The 18365-nt window shown below is 35.0% G+C and overlaps 1 protein-coding gene across 1 annotated transcript in view; it reads right to left on the reverse strand.

Moving 5' to 3' along the window:
• The window catches only part of LOC150030510 (putative aldo-keto reductase 3), a 7178-nt gene extending 5376 nt beyond the window's left edge, over nucleotides 1-1802 (reverse strand). Inside the window, exon 1 of the mRNA XM_090309616.1 lies at nucleotides 1686-1802. Coding sequence (XP_090165742.1) covers nucleotides 1686-1802 — 117 coding nt within the window. The remainder of the gene's footprint in view (nucleotides 1-1685) is intronic.
• Between the last annotated feature and the right edge of the window lie 16563 nt (nucleotides 1803-18365).

The following is an 18365-nucleotide window of genomic DNA, read 5'->3' on the forward strand; positions in this document are numbered from 1 at the left end:
TATTTGGAATTGGGTTACCAATCAATGTTTAATTTCAGTCAATAGACCTACATAATTCCCAATGAGTAGGATATCATCTATGTACAACACTAGAAAAGCTATTGAACTGTTGATGATCTTCTCCCAAATCTTTTATTTGGAATTGGATTGCCAACCAATGTTTAATTTCAGTCAATAGACCTACATAATTCCCAATGAGTAAGATATCATCTATGTACTGTTGAGGTTGATGCCCTAAACTCTCTTTGGGTCCTGTAATTTGTAAACACTATATTGAACAAACGTTTGTGATGTAATAATATATGGTATTTTCTTCACTGTTGTCTATGGAACATTAGATGTTTTAATTGCTTTACCACAAACCAATAAACTAGGATCCCTGGTTGTCGTTGTAACTTAAGCATGTATGTGGAGACATACAGGTGGATCATGCCTTAAGTGATAACCAAAATGGTTTGTAGTATATGGATATAGGAGGAATACCTTATCCTGGTAATACTACGGATGTGGCCCGTTTTGTAGAATAGTTACAAATGTTGTGACTTGCTACAAATGGCTGATCTTGATCATTCATGTGGAGACATGTGAGCGGGGGCATCCTATACAAAGGAGTTTGTATAAGACCGGACCACAAAGTGTTATAGTCTCGTTATATAACGTCGTTCATGACAAAGACGACCATAGGTAACATGACCTCAATCTTGAGTGAGTTGGGAACTCCTGCCTTTGAGAGCGGTCCTTTGATTTTCATGAGTGCGAATGGCCAGATCATCGACTCAAACCTACCACTTTGGGGATTCGTCTAATTTGGGAGCTGGAAACTCAACTATACAAGATGGAATTCACTCCTTCCCCAAAGTAAGAGTAAGTAGATAGATTGCTCCCTTAAGAGTTGATTTCGGGACTTGAACGATGTGGCGCCACACACCTTCTCATGGCCCAAGAGGTGTTCACACATAGTAGGACTATGTTGTATTGTTCATTAGAGAGATCAATGGTACTTAAGGAGTTAGATGTAACTACAGGGGAAAAACGGTAAATTGGCCCAACTGTAGTTACGAGCATCTGTGAAGGGTTATCATACTGTTGATTGGTTATATCCGATGGACATAGAAATATATCTGTGGTGAGAAGAGTGCAGATGTCAGTCCTTAGTGAAATGCTTGGCAGTTAACGGATGGTGGATCTCGTGGCTAAAGAGTTTAGTCAACTATTCACTTATCGTTAGAGCTTTGAGCCATAGGTTCCTAAGGTCCCCTTGATAGCTCAATGGATTCAAGTTGAGAACTAGTTTTTAGGTCAGTTTGAAGTGTTCAAATTGACAAGAGAGAGTTCAATTATATATGATATGGTTGACATGATGTATGTGATACATTAATTGGAGGAAAATGATATAAATATGATTTATATTTAGTGGACGAGAAAAGAACTATGGTTTATATGTTGCATTTGATGTGATATTAAACTATAGATTATAAATATAATTTGATTATATTTATTTTTTAATTAAACAATTATGGGATAATTGTGGGCGGTTTTTTCTCTATAACCGAATGATACACAACAGCTCAAAGTTTACTAAACGATTATGTACACATGTGCATTTCCTAAACGATTGCATAGAATTACTTAAACGATCGTCTAGCTTTTTCTAAGCGATCATGCGCTTCCTCCCTCCCTCTTACTTGGTTGTGGTAAACGATCGTTTCTTCCTCCCTCCCTCTACCAAATCTAACAGAGCCCAGACCTCCTGGATTCTCACTCCAAGAATACCGAGGTTTCCAAGTTGTTGTGTCCTCCATTGTTGCCTAGTTCGTAAGGAGTCTGTCCGTAGGTAGACGACAGTGAGATTTGGTGGACGATTGGTTTGGCTTGCACAGCGAGAGCGAGAGGTGCGGTCCTTTGATGAGATCGAGATTGAAAGGCGAAGAAGAGTTCTTCAACTAGTATGTATCTCGTTCCTTTATTGTTTAAAGTTTAAAGCATGTCGTAATTTGTGGTTAAATGCATAACTAGTATGTTCGATTGTGAATGCAGTATTTTTGTCACAATGAGTTTGGAACGATTTTGCTTCCACTCAAAGGTGTTATTTGATAAGAGTTCCTTCAATTGGTATCAGTGTCAGGTTATAATATTCCAAATTCATTGATGCAAAGAATAACATTTACTTTCTTGGTGGGTAAAGCATGTCTACGCTCTACTTAATCGTTAAATAGTTTTGTGGATGTGGATTAATGGAATTTTCTAGGATGAAGCCTCTGGTTATTTAACTCTTTTACATTCAAAGTTAATTGTAAGGGCCTCTGTTTTTTTGGGTGTATTAACTTGCTATCGAGTCTGTAAATTCAAAGTGTTTGAGTCTCTGTAAGTCGTTCGTGATGAGGCTTCAAGGCAAGGAGTTGTTGTTCTTCGAGGATGAAGACGCCCAAGTGTTGGTCGGGTCGTGTAAACGATGGGGTAAGCGATCGTTGAGTATCGAATACTTGGGAGCATGTTGACACGCGCACACTAGACGATCGTATAGCTCTTCATCACTTAGTTCCTGATTAATGATCGCGAAGTAAATTTGTTACGTTAGTGCTTGTAATGTGATCGTCTAGAGGATCGTGCTTCATAGTAACATCGTCGTATAAACGATCGTTTAGACTTGCGGGTGTAATGTCTGGTGCGTTAAACGACTGAGTGCCTCATGCTTCATCACATTGTAAATGGTACTCGATCGTAGCTAAAAGACCGTGGAATACCCGGTCAGTTTACTAAACGATCGAGGGAGCTTCGCCCGGGTGGTTCAAGACCAGGTTCGCCTGTGAACCGGTTTGCTCGATGAAAAATGTAATAGATAGAATTTTTATTTCAAGTTTTGAGGCGGTTCATCTTGGTCCATTAATCTTTTATGAATGTACATTGGATGTATGTTTATTTATATGTCATATGGTATTCCATATAGAAGAAATCCCACCTTAGGTTATGCATTGGTCATGCATCATCACTTTACTGTAAGTGTTATGATTTAGAGAAGCATGATTTAAATTACATAAGAGCATGCTCATGTATCATATAATATAAGAGTTATATTTATGCATGCACAAAGTATAGACATGCATCATCTTTATATTATAAGTATTATAATATAAGGGTGTATGGAAGCATGTTTGCTTGGTTCATTACAAGTATATAAAAGTTATGTATAGTAATGAATGGACATTGCATGAAGCATGACACACAGGTTAAAATTTATAAGTGTTATAAATACTTAGTTGTGTGGCAATGTGTATAGTTTTAGTTGTTTCTTTTATAGAGTTGTAAGGAAATTAGAACTAAAATCTATAAGAAAGACATGCATGTGAACTTAGGCTTGAATCATAGTTTTAAAAGTGTTTTAAAACTTGGTGGAGATAAACCTAAGATCACGGTTCTAATAAGATTAGTAACCTAAGGCTCAATCTCTTAATCAGTTTAATAAGATTAAATTGATTAATGAAAGATTAAAAGTGTAGCAAATCTATCTATAAGGGACCTTTTGTCTAAGGTGGGTTATGTCTAGGCTGGGGTATTTAAGGGGACGGAAATGGAACAACTCTACCTGGGAACCTACTTGGAAAGGTGAATAGATAGATTTGATACATGCATGCAAATTTGAGGACAGTTCATTAAAGAGTTTAATGTGACTACTTGAACTTGTTTAATTTCAAAGACAAGAGTTGTTTTTAAAGGAACTCTTAAACAAGAGTATCCTTGAGTGGAAGCAAATCTTTCTGATTTCATTGTGACAGAATTACCACACATACATTCTAACATACAAATATGCATTGTAAGACTAATTACTGGCATGCTTTAACAGATAAAATGTAAAAGACCGAGAGACTTACCAGTTAAAGACAATCTTCAATCGAACTCGATCCAAAGGAAGTGCACTTCTTACGCTCCTTATCGTCTAGCAATTAGTCGCCTAGCAGCACCACAGTTGTCTACACGATCAACAGCACACGAACAAACAGCAACTGAGGACGATATAACCACTCGAAGCCCTCAGTATTCTCGGAGTGAGAATCCAAAGAGTGGACTTTGATGGAATTAGTAGAGGGGAGGAGGAAAAGCGATCGTGTAAAACAAACAAGCAAGTGGGAGAAAGGGATGACTATCATATAGTCAGGTGCCTATCGTTTAGGTCTGGGTATACGATCATATAGGCTTAGTTAAGCGATCGTCTATCAAATGGTAAGCGATCGTTTAGGTCTGCTCGGCGCGCTAAGTGATTGTACAGAAAACGATCGCTCGCGATTTCTAAATAATTTTTATTTTATTCTTTAGTTACAAGAACTGAATTCGAACTTTCCACTTTCGCACGAATCCGGGGAAAAACTCGGCCAATTATCACATAACTGCCCAATTAATTAATTAATGAATATAATCATATTATATTCTTAACCTATAGTTTGATATCATATATCTAGTATAGTGTTTTCTCCTCTACTTGATATAAATCATATTTATATTCAATTTCCTCCAAAATAATGTATCTCATACATTTAGTCAATCATATCATATATAACTAACCAGTTCAATTATATCATATATAATCGAACTCCCTCTTGTCCATTTGAACATTTCAAATTAACCCAAAAACTGATTCTCAACTTTATTCAAGCTACCAAGGGGAGCTATCATCTACTTACCTCTACATCGGGGAGGGAGTGAATTCCATCTTGTGTAGCTGAGTTCCCTACTCCCAAATTAGACGAATCTCGAAAATGGTAGGTTTGAATCGGCGGCCTGGCCACTCGCACCCATGCAAATCAAAGGACCACCCTCAATGGCAAGAGTTCCCAACCCACTCAGGATTGAGGTTATGTTACCTATGGTCATCCTAGTGAAGTGAAGTTTCAGTCATGAATGGTGTTATATAACGAGACGTTAACACTTTGTGGTCAGGTTTTATACAAACTCTTTGTATAGGATGGCCCCGCTCGCATGTCTCATACACGAATGATCAGGATCAGACCATTTGTGACAAGTCACAACACTTGTAACTATTCCACAAAGTGGGCCGCATCTATAGCATTACTAGGATAAGGTTTTCCTCCTATATCCATATACTACATACCATTTTGGTTATCTCTTAAGACATGACCCACTTGTATGTTACCACATACATGCTTAAGTTACATAAAGATAATCAGAGATTTAGTTTATTGGTTTGTGGTAAAGCAAATAAAAACATTCAACTGAGCAAAATCAAGAAGTGAAGAAAATATTATATATTATACATCACAAGCGTTCGTACAAATTGTTTACAAACTACAGGACACGAGACTTTAGGGCATTAACCCCAACAGTGTTTTAGCAAATTAAACTGACTTAGATTAAAATCAGTAGCCGAATGGTCTAAGTTAATGAACCCTTATGTAAAACATTCAGTGCGAGGTACTTGGGGTATATGATACTTCATTTAAACCTTTTCGCATTTCTCCCTTTATTGTCCACACCATGAGATCTATCCTCAAATTCGTGGCATACTGGGAGTGTACCCCTAAAGGATGGTATTTAGGTAGGTCAATATCAAGGTGGAGTGAGAGAATGTTCATAGTAAGTGGGAGCGGGATGTGCGACAGCATATCCCATGGTCTCTCTCATTCGTTTGGATAAGGTTTCTGTGCATGCCTCGAGGCACCCAAGGAGTGTCCCCCTATAGGATGGCAATTTGCATGTTTCTTTATCTAATCTCCTGTATAGGATAAGGTCGCTTTAGTCTCTTGTCCTAATCTACTTTTTCCTTATGGTTGGCGCATTAGGGCAGGACTCTAGGGTCGAAAACGAGGGGTTACACTTACGCAAAATTGTTAAGGGTTAACAGTTTTGGACCAAACGAATGGTGATTGTTAGGTACAATTACAATAGTTGTTTCTGCCTAATGGTTGAGAGTGTCTCATCCCAGTGAAGGGGCATCTGATCACCCCACTGGTGATGTTTGTTCTGCCTCGCTGGGGCATCATTGCAAAATAGAAGTTTTTCTACTTATGGTACTTGGAAACTATTTTGCTAACATTAAAATTGGTGTTAAATGTGGTATTGCATAGACTTATTAAGTTTGTTCTATTTTCAGCAACGTAAATATGGCCACCGCTACATTAGCTCTACTTAGCAACGATAAACTGACTGGCGAGAACTACGCTAGTTGGAAACACATGATCACAATGATTTTAATCATCAATGATCTCATGTTCGTTCTTACGGAGGAACGTCCTCCTATTCCACCTTCTAATGCCGCTCAAAATATTCGAGAGGCTTATGAACATTGGATAGGGGCGAATGAGAAGGCCCGAGCCTATATCTTAGCCATTTTTAATGACATTTTGGCCAAGAAGCATGAGCCTATGGTCTCAGCACGTGAGATCATGGAGTCCCTGCAGGGAATGTTCAGACAACCGTCTGGACAGCTCAAGCACGAGGCTCTCAAATGCATCTTCAACTCCAAAATCGAGGAAGGCACCTCTGTTCGTGAATATATGCTTAACACTAAAAAAGCTACTGAGTTGTTGATGATCTTCTCATAAACACAAAACTCATAAACATTTTGATCAAAGCCATAAGATTTGATCACAATATCAAATCTTATATTCCAAGATCGATAAGCTTGTTTCAATCCATAAATGAACCAGTTAAGCTTGGTAACCTTTCGCTCTTGACTTAGATTATGAACCCCTCAGGTTTCTACATATAGATAGTCATCTAAAGATTTTCATTCAAAAAGACAGTCTTTACGTCCATTTGCCAAATCTCATAGTCATAATGATAGCACCAAAAATGTGCTATTTTTCTTTTTTTAATTCTTGGTCGTTATTATGTTTGATGTATTTATTTAATGATTTTATAGGTATTGAGCATCTTGGAGGTAGAATCAGTCGTTACAAGATGTTTGGGGTTAATTTGGAGTAATTAGAAGCTAATTTGAGCAATCAGACTTCAAATGGATGTGAAAGGACGAAAATGCCCTTGGATGGAGCATTGCAACGCTACAAGACAGTAGCCTCCACAATGCTGAAAAATAGGGTAGTGTTGCAACACTCTGAATCTTGATGGAGGCGCGCGCGTTATCTGTCGTAGGGTTGCAACGCTACGACTGCAGTATAAAACGTTGTCTCTTCAATTTAGGGCAAGAGAATCACCTCCCAATCGGCTCATAAGCCAATTTCTTCATCTTTTCACTTCTCCCACTTGTTATTTTCTCTAATTTCTTCCTTCTTCTCATGTAATTAGTTGAGATGGAACCTGGATTTTTCTTCTTCATCCCATGGGAAGATAAGTTCTAGGCTTTCTCTAGTTTAGAGGATTTTTGATTGAACTCTATGGGGTCTTTGGAGTTTTATTTAAATGTAATCTTTATATCTTGATTATGAGTTTTCCTTCTAATTGAATTTCTTTGTAATCATATTTTCTCTTGATTGTCTGACAAACGACTTGGGATTTCATGATTGAATGCTCTAGAGATTGGCTTGTAATTTGTGACATAAAATTATAAGTTGGTTTCTAAGAAGAAAAAGGTTAGATAGGCTTGTGATTTGTTTTCTATAACGAATAATATTGTTTCTATTGACCTAGAAGAAATTGTATCAAATGTTTGGTAAGACGGTGGAAACTAAATATTCATCCTAGCGTAATGTGGTTAGGTAAATGTGTTTAGTATAGATTCATCTAGCATGTTTAACTAATTAGGTAATTAGAACCATTGGTTGGATGTCCAATCAATTGGGCGAGGCATAATTGAGAACCACAAGATTGCATAAAATTAATTCGATGAACAAGATTACATTGAATCATTATGATGTTTATCCTCTAAACTGGTACATCTCGATTGGTTGCATTTCCATCTTTTATCTTCTGGCACTTTATTTTCTATGCCTTTCGACTTATCCAATCCATACCAACACCCCCCCTCCAATTTTATCACTTTAACTAAAAATGTACTTCAAGGAACTAATCTTTCGTGCTTCCCTAAGGTTTGACCCTGGACTTGCCACTTGTACTACTAGTTAGTATAAGTTGTTTATTCGGTGAATTATAAGTATTATTTGATTGGAAACCTTTTGGGAGAGACACCAAAAAGAATCCATCTGTCAAATTGGCATTGTTGCTGAAGAATTATAAATTTGACGGGCGAATCTTTTTGGTGTCTCTCCCAAACTGCCAATCAAATACTATTTATAAATTACCGAACGAACTACTTATACTAATTGGTAGTACAAACAGCAAGCCCAGGGTCGAACCTCAGGGAAGCACGGAAGATTAGTTCCTCGAAGCGCATTTTTAGTTAAAGTGGTAAAATTGGGGGGAGGGGGTTGATGTGGATTAGAATATGTAATGCACAAAAGAAATAAAATGAAATGAAACTAAAAGATAGAAATGCAATTAACTAGGACATTCTAACTTAGAAAATGGAATGGACCTATGCAATCTTGTTCATCGAGTTATTTAAATGCAATTTTAGGTTCTTGACTATGCCTAGCCTAATTGATTGGACATCCAACCAATGGTCTTAATTACTTAGTTAGCCAAACATGCTCAAATGAATCCATATTAAACATGATTAACCAACTGCATTAAGTTCTAGGGCTAATGCTAGGATGAGTGTTCGACTTTCACCATCTAATCAAACATTCAATGTGGTTTCTCTCTAAGTTGATGGGAGCAATACTATTCATCTTAGACAATGAATTGCAAGCCTAACTAACCTGTTACTTCCTTTGAGATTAATCTATAATTATATGTCATGTATTATAAGCTATCCCTAAGCATTCAAATTACAAAATAAATTATTGGTTGTCAGTCAATAATAAAATCATACAATTCATGAACACAAAATTTTGGTTGAAACCCATACACAAGAATATAGAAATTACATTCAAACAGAACTTCCAAAAATTACATTGTTCCAAATCACTAAACTAGAGAGCTAGGTCTTACCTCCCCATAGAGATGAAGAAAAGAAGAACCTGACAACGTCTTTACTAATTACATAAGATGAGGAGAAAAATAGAGAAAAATACAAGTGGAGAGGTGAGAAAGGGAGAAAATCGGCATAGGAACTGATTGGGAGGTGATTCTCTTGCCTAAATCGAAGAGAAAATGTTTTATACAGTAGTCGCAACGTTGCAACCCTGCGATAGACAATGTGCATGCCTCCATCAAGATTCAAAGTGTTGCAATGCTACCCTATTTTTCAACATTGTGGAGGCTACTGTCTTGTAGCATTGCTCAACGTTCCATCTAAAGGACATCCTTTTGAAGCTTGATGGCTCAAATTAGCTCCCAATTCCTCCAAATTAATCCTGAACAGCTTGTAATGACTGATTTTACCTCCAAGATGCTTGATACTTATAAATTCATTAAATAAACACATTAAACAGAGGAATAACCTAAAAATAAAAAATAAAAATAAAAATAGCACATTTTTTATACTATCACATAATATGAGGTAATGGACAGAAGTATTCGAGTAGACTTCAACATGGAAACAGGTGAGAAAGTCTTCTCATAGTCGACTCCCTCAACTTTGTTATATCCCTTTGCCACAAAGCTAGCCTTTAAGGTTTGCACCTTTCCATTAGCACCCCATTTTCTCTTAGAGATCTATTTGAAACCTATAGGTTTTACTCCATCAGGTTGATCTATAAGATCCCAAAATTGAATTGAAGTACATAGACTTCATTTCGAGATCCATAACTTTGATCCATTCATCTTTGTCAACATCCTCCATTACCTTCTTGTAAGACAATAGATCCTCAAGGTCATCATTAGATATGACAGCTAGGGTTTCTATTAAACCTATATAATATATAGGTGGATTCGTAACCATCCTACTACGTCGAGTCTCCCTCAACGGTTGAGGTGGATATGCAATACTAGATGAACCAACATCAACAACTCTTATCAATGTATTGGGCTCTTCAACAACTCTTATTGAAGGTTCAGTAGTTTTGGTGGAAAGTTTAGTTAACACAATCCTACTGTGTGGTTTGTACTCCCCTTTGTGGTTCTCTTCTAAAAAAGTAATGTTTTTCGACACAAACACTTTATCATCTTTAGGATCATAGAAGTAACCACCTCTCATACCTTTGAGGTAATATACAAATATGCACTTGAACGAGGTTCCAATTTCTTAGGATGAGCCTCAAGCACATGTGTTGGGTAACCTTAGATCTTGAAATGGCACAAACTACCTTTACAACCATTCAATAGCTCTAAAGGTGTTTCAGTAACAGTTTTGGAAGGAACATAGTTCAAAATATAGGTTGTAGTCTGTATTGTATAACCCCAAAACGAATCAGGTAAGGAAGAGTAACTCATCATAGACCGAACCATACCTAGACAAGTTCGATTTCTCCTTTCTGATATACCATTCTGCTGAGGTGTACCAAGTGATGAGAGTTGGGATATTATTCCATGTTCTACCAAATAGTTTTAGAATTTCAAATCCATATACTTTCTACCTCGATTAGATCAAAATGTTTTTATTGTTTTACTTAATGCATTTTCAACTTTAACCTTGTAATTCTTGAACTTTTAGGGAGCTTCAAACTTATGTTGCATTAAATAAATGTATCCATACCTTGAATAATCATCATTGAAGATGATGAAATATTCAAACCCTTCTCTTTCTTTAACATTCATAGGACTATAGAGGTCTGAATATACAAGTTCTAAACAAAATTCTTTACCTGTACAATATAAATGTTGGTTACAATAAAAATATATTCCCTTTGCAGTCTTGGCCTTCTTATCCCTTTGGGCAGTAGCTAGTGGGTTAGCCTTCCCCTGACCTCCCTTCTTTTTCTTCCACTTTTTGGTGCCGAAAGAAGAGGGTACAAGCTTAGTTCCAAAGGTCGAATGTCTATGGAACTTCTTTGAAGACGAGGCAACAGTTGCCTCACCCTTATATTCCTTGACTTTCAACAAGGATTGGTATGTCTATAGCTCGTTGAACAAGGTGATTAGATTGTAGTCAATCCTGTTTATAACAACATTGCTACGAAACTATAGAAAACTTTTAGGTAAAGTTTCCAAAATAAAGCTAATCTGACTAGCTTCATCAATGACAGACCTATTCATCTTCGCTACGTTAATGTGGACAATCATGTTTAGAACATATTCTCGAACAGATGCCCCTTCTGACATGCGGGCATTGAAGATGTATTTGAACGCCTCGTGTCTTAGCTGAGTGAACCATTGTCCAAACATTCCCCTCAGGGACTCCATGATCTCATGAGCAGTGAGCATGGGCTCATGCTTCTTGGCCAACACCTTAGTTAGGCTCACCAAGATGTACGCTTAGTCCTTTTTATTTGCCCGAACCTATTGCTCATATGCCTCCCGAATATTTTGGGTGACATTAGTAGTGGGACTTGAGAACACCCATCAATCAGGATAAATTGTAAGTTGTCGTTAATTAGAACTGTATTATTGCTGAAACATACAATTTATTTATATTAGTTAAAAATGCATCACCCAATTTGACAAACCAATCAATTTAGAAACAAAATTTAATATATGACATCTATTTTGCAACGGTGGGGCAGGGTAAAAGTCACCGTAGGGTGAACAATTACCCCTTCACTGAATTGAGATTATCTTAACCAATAATTACACCAGAACAACTCTTTTTCCAATAATTATTAGTCACCATTGTATGGTTCAGGAAACTGTTAACTAGCTTACATTTTTCTTATAAGTGTAAGCCCTCATTTTAAATTATAGAGTTCCGCGCAAATGAGCCAACCATAGGGAAAATCCGATTGGGACAGAAACTAAAGCAATCCTATCCATTTCTAAAATTTGAGTAAAATCTCATGCAAATGACATCGATAAGGGGATACAAGCAAAGGTGCCTCGCGGCCGAGCATGAAAGTTTACTCTAAACTAATGATAGAGACCGTGGGATGTGTTGACGCACGTCCCACTCCCACTTACTATAGACATTATCTCCATTCACCTTGATTGACCTACACAAATACCACCCGAAGGGGGCACAAGCAAAGGTGCCTCGGTCGAATATAGATCTCATGGTGTGAAATTTAGGGAGAAATGTGTTAGGAAAAATGAAGTATCATATACCCTATTTTCCTCCCACTAAGTTTTTTACCTAGGGTTGATTAACTTAAAAAGGATACGACTAATTATTTTTACTAAGTGATTGTTTACTTTCTCCTTAACATTTACTTTGGATAGTTATAAAATATTGATTATTGCATTAAACATTTTAATAAACTTTAGTCTATCATTGCATGTTTGTAACAAATCTATCCAATTAACCTTCTAGGCCCGTTCCTAAGTAGGGGTATTCTGTTTCCACCCACTTAAATACCCTAGCCTAAACAGAACCGACCTAAGACAAAGGTCCCTTATAGATATATTTGTTACAAATTTAATTTTTTAATATTAACCAATTTAATCCAATTGCGCTGATTAAAAGATTAAACATATTTCTAATCTTATTAGAAATAATGTGATCATAGGTCTAAAGTTAATTATATTTTAAACTATTTAAAAATCATTTTAACCTATATGAGCATACAATTTTTTATTATAGATTTTAATTTCTAATTTCATCTATTTATAACTATTATAAAGAATAAATGAAATAAATTAAAACCTAAGATTGCATCTATATGACATACTTTGGAAAAATAAATATTTATAAATTAAATAAAGTAGTGTCATGCTTCATGCAATCTCATTTTCATTACTTAACATACATAACATTATGGCCGTGGAGAACAGACTGACGAGTAATGGGTAACTTACTGAGTATGAAGGATAAGAACAAACCGACGAGTGATAAGCAAGACCCGCGATCATGCCATATGGGACAAGAAAATTGCTTCTGCTCAGTTTATGTTTTTCAAGTTATTTAATGTTTTGATTTGAAACTTGATGTTAGTCGAAAATTTTATCTGTTTGGATGTTATTTTTCTTAGTCTTTTTAGGGGTCCCGAACAAAGGTTTTATCTATTTGTTTATTTATTAATTTTATAAATTATTTTGGAAATTATCTTTATTGTCTTAATAAATTTCCCCTCAACGGTCAAAATGCTTGAGTTTTAAATGTGCATTTATGAGTAATGACCCTTGTTAAAGATCTTGAAAGCTCGTTTTGTTATTTTCTTCCTTTTAAATTTTGAAACTTTTTTTTCCATTCTTCAAAATGTGTCTTTAAAATTTTTTGTTCTTGTTTGAGAAATTTGACCATATAGCAACTTATAAAGTTGTCCCAAGAAATTGGAGATAATAACGATGACCCAACTTTATTATTAATGAGCCTGGGCCATTTTTACATGTTCAAGGGGAAATAATAAAGGGAAATTGTTAGAATTAACATTCAAATGTTTCATTTTTCATAACTAGCATCCTTTTAGAAAATTTGTTGAAATAGTTTTTCTCGATTCATCTTGGTTGGCCGATATCAACCATCGATATTTAGATTAAAAAAATTCACGTTTTCATCATATCAAATATTTTGCATGAGCTTTCCTGGTAAAATCTCAGACAAGATTACCATCGAGATTTTATATATTTATGCTTTATTTGGGTGAAATCTCATGCATGATTAACTCTGATTCTACATATTTTCCAAATCTTACTTAACTTTTTATAAAATTTATTCTTTCCCAAAATTTATAAATCATAGTACAATTACCTGAGATTCATATGGAAAATTCATTTGGATAATTGGTAAATCCATTTGAAAATTTAGAAATTCAAATAATAGTAGAAACAAAAAATTGGGCGCAATATTTGATAAATTACATATGATTTGATATAAAATAACTAAAATTAGAGAAATTTGAAAAGTTATAAGTTTTGGTATAAGATTTGAAAAAATTACATAATATTTGAAAAAATTAGTAGAACCTTGGTATCAATCGTGCGCAATATTTCACCAAAAAAACCCAAAATAATAGATACGACGAAAAAGTTAATTTTTTATCCAAATATCAATAGTCAATCTCGAACGATCGAGATAGATCAAGAGAAACCATTTTAATGAATTTTCTAAAAGATACCGTTGGAAAGATGGAAATAGTTTAGGGTTATTTATGATAGTTTTCAAAAACAAACCCAAAAACAACCAGCTTAGTAGACTATCTTAACAATGAATTTTGTAGAAAAGAATTAATATTAATATTATTGTTGTTAATTTTCTTATATTAATTAAGTGGCTGTAGTTTAGTGGTGAGAATTCCACGTTGTGGCCGTGGAGACCTGGGCTCGAATCCCAGCAGCCCGGTACATAAATGAACCAAGATTACTACTTATATATCAATCCGAATGAGAGATATCAAAGGATATGGAAGGTTGGTTGAGAAAGATTTTAAAAGACTTGAAAGTTAATACTTATATCAACAAGGTAAGCATGCTTAGCTTGGAGTAATTATATGTTAAGTGACATCGTTAGACATATTCTACAATGTATAAGAGTGCAACACTATATCCTAGAATTAATGAACGAAAATTAATTGGTTGAAAATTTAATTAATGTTAAACCATTGAAGCCTATAATCAATAGGTCCATAAAATCTGCTTCCTAGCTCATAGTAACACTAGATGATCAATTTAGTTGGCAAAAAAAGATAAAATGTTCAAAGTAATATTTGATATATACAATATATTAAATATAAAAGAAAATTGTATTTTGGTATATTTGATACATTAAATAATAATTAGGATTTGATTTGAGCTTAATAAGGTGTCAAAGAGATATTATAGAGAGAGTTTATGTATTTTCTGATTTCATGCAGAAAAAGGCAGAAAAAGGCAGAAAATAGCCGAATAACCAAATGGATTGCTAATGGCATTCAGAGCAAAATAACCAAGAAGTGCATAATTCTCTAATTTGCCATTTTTTGAAAGATTTTGCATTGATTTCTAACTTATTTGATGATGATTTGGTTGCTCATTAATGAAGGTTCAAGGATTCATCATTGAATTACACCAAGGAGTCGCACAAAATTTTTTTGTTCATATTCTTTTTCTACATTTTGTTCGAATATCGATGTCGTTTTTTGTATAATCGAATCCTATCAACAAATTTGGGCTATTAAGACTCGTCTCTCCTTGACAAAGGTTGAGTCAAGTTGATCGAGGAAAGAGGTGGTCGATTGTCTTTCAGTTTACTCTCTAGTGACAGGAGTTCCATTGATTCTGCAGCTGGTGGAGCTCTTGCTGATAAGACTCCTAAGGAGGCTCAGGAGTTAATCTCGCGCATGGCTGAAAATGATCAAAATTTTGGACCATTGCTACTGAGTTTAATCCATCTTCATCTTCTGAGGTAAAAGAATTGAGATCACAACTTTCTAACTTGACTGCTTGTGTTACGTAAATGACACAAGGAGAAGTAGCCCAAGTGAAAAGTTGTGGAGCTTGTGGAGCGCTAGGACACTCTTGTGAAGCATGTCCTCAAGCCCAAGTAAATGCAATTAGGGGTTACCAGAGAAAGTATGACCCTCATGCTCCTGTATACAACCCAGGATGGCGAGATCACCCTAACCTCAAATGGAGAGGTCAAGAGCAAGGACATCATAGTTCAAACCATTCCAGATTCTCGGCGGTCGAGTGTAAAAGCTAGCCCTTTAGGTAAAATCGATGCCCTCTATGTTTTGTGTGTGTGAGTTTTTGGCACTCTTGACTAAGTGTTACTCTTTGATTAGCAAGAACGGTATGCCCTGGGCTGATAATCGAGCCAAAATAGAGGGAAGATGAAATGAGAGTTGGATAAAGCTTTTTCGAGCATTCTTTGATTTATGGAAAAAGTTTTCATGGCCTTAGTGTTCATTTCTACATACGTTTGATTGCAAAAGTATCCTTTACAATGAGCCTCAATTGAGTGTTTGAATTTAGGTTGTTATGTGATTTATTGCGTAGCTCGAAAGACTGTTAAGACTTGAGTTAGGGACCATTAAATAGAGTGAACAGTACCTTAATGATTGCATGATTGAATGTTACGACCTTGCTCGGGACGATCAAAACCTAAGTTACGGGTATTTGTTAACTCTCAAAAAGAGCTAATTTTATGTCCTTAATCTTATTGTTATTGAACAATTCTTATGTGCAATTTGTCTTATTAGTAGTTAAATCGATCCTAATGAGGAAGTGTGTTATTGGGGTGAAAACCGAGCAAAAAAGAAGCAAAAATGGGAGTTGGATGCACCATATTGAGTGAAGACATCAAAATTACCAAACTAACCTTGAGGGTAGTGTTGCAACTCTCCCTTAACCCTCACGTGACACTGAAAGGCAGTAAGCATCGATTTCAAGACAAGCCGTTAGCGTTGCAACGCCCGATCAACACTCTAGCTCGACACTAATGGACAAAAGCGAGCGAATAGGGCAACATTGCAAAGTCAGCAGAGCGTTGCAACGCTATGAACTCCAACGACTGACCACGCGTACGCAACGCATTGTCACAATAGTGTTGTGCCTCTCCTTAGACACTTGAAGTTTGATTCGGCTATAGCGTTGCAATGCTCTTAGTAGCGTTGTGACGCTGCGATTGTTCTACAAATAGAAAATTTTGGTTTCAGTTGAAGGTATGAAAAAAATTACAAAAGGGAGAACGATTTTAGGTTGCAATTGGGACGATTTCTGGACAATTGTCCACCAGATTCACCATTCTTTTCCTCTTCATTCATTAATCATTTCTATATGCCTTTCAACTTCCCAATTTATGTTGTCGATTTGAGGAAGATGCAAGGCTAGGTAATTTCTTTCTTGGGTTTAGTTGAATGTTCGATTTCTTGAAGATTTCTAATTAAATGTATTGAGTTCTATGAACTCTTGGGTATGATTTGGATTATTTTTAATGGAATTTGAATGAATTGGTCTGACAAATCGATTTTATTAAATTCTTGTTTGCAAAATCTTCATGACGCTATGCACAATTGTTGATTATGTCGCACGAATTAGGATTGCATGTGTAGGTTAAGAATATTTATGATTTCACGTATGTTTGTCCTAGTTTAATCTTGCCCAATTAATCATGCTATAAGATTAGACTTTCCTACTTATAGTATGTCACAATGCATGAATCCTTTTCGTAATGCAATTTAGCTTTTGTTTGAATTTCACTGAGAAAGAACAGTTTTAAATTAATTTATGGCCAATTTGATTTAATATCGAATTTGGCTAATTGGGATATTATATCTCTAATAGGTCGTGGAGTTCACAGATTCAGTGTAATTAATTAACATCTAATGATTGAAATTGGACATACAAACTAATCCCAAGCCCCTTTTATTGATTAACTCCAACTTAATTGTGTCCTCATTCTCGTTCAAATTTCTTTTCTTTGCATGCTTACTTTTAATTCCCCATTTCTTTCACAAAAACAAACCAAAACCACCTTTGTCACGTGAAATTCTTTAATCAACCTATTATGGAGGTTATTGTCTTGTGTTGCGAACGCTCAATTTGAGAAAATCTTGGCCCAAAAAACTTTCAATATTTTTTTCTTTAGTTGAGTAATTTTAAAACTTTTAGAGATTAAAGTATATCTGTTGTTGAAAATTTAAACTTTATTTAGTTGACAATTTATATTTTATTTTTTTTAATCATCGAATTAAGTAAATATGTGTTGATAAATAATCTGACTTTTGTTTTCGAAATATGTGATCTAAATAGTGCAAATTTTGAAAATAACATTTTTATATTTACTGTGTATCCATATTTTAAATTTTGAATTATAAAATGTAGAATTATAATCAAATTAAAATAAAAACGTTTAAAAATACAGTATTTTATGTTATACACTCAATTTAGCTTTTTAAAAAATGAAATATTTATTATACAATATATTATAAATTATATAATAAAACAAAATGATTAGCACACAAATTTTTTTAACATAAAACAAGTTCAATAGAGTAAAACTAATATTTACCGAATAAGTAGAATTAGTTTTATTTTTTATAAATATAATATATAATACATTAAAAAAATTATTTAAATTATAACTAAATTACAATTCTAATTTGATTGAATCTCTTATCTTCTATGTTTTCAAATTTCTTACCAAATAGATCCATACGACTACAAAAATAAATTTCTCAACCTTTTTTCTCTTAAAAAGTAATTATATATTTATAAATTGATTTATTTTTATCTTCCTTTAAGCGAGGTCACTATAGCTATGAGTCCTATGACTTATCCCTTTGGACTCCTTTCCAACGGCGGATTATAATTATCTACACCCACACACATTGTTCTCACTTTTTCTCCAATCATAAACTTCCACGTAATTGGAGCTCACATAAACCCTACCGCAGCAGATCGCCAACAATGCAAAAATAGTCTCTATAAATAAAGCAAATGCCATT

This window comes from Benincasa hispida, unplaced genomic scaffold (genome assembly GCF_027475165.1).
Source record: "Benincasa hispida cultivar pf3 unplaced genomic scaffold, pf3_genome.v1.1 HicScf1848, whole genome shotgun sequence".
In the NCBI taxonomy this organism is placed as follows: Eukaryota; Viridiplantae; Streptophyta; class Magnoliopsida; order Cucurbitales; family Cucurbitaceae; genus Benincasa; species Benincasa hispida.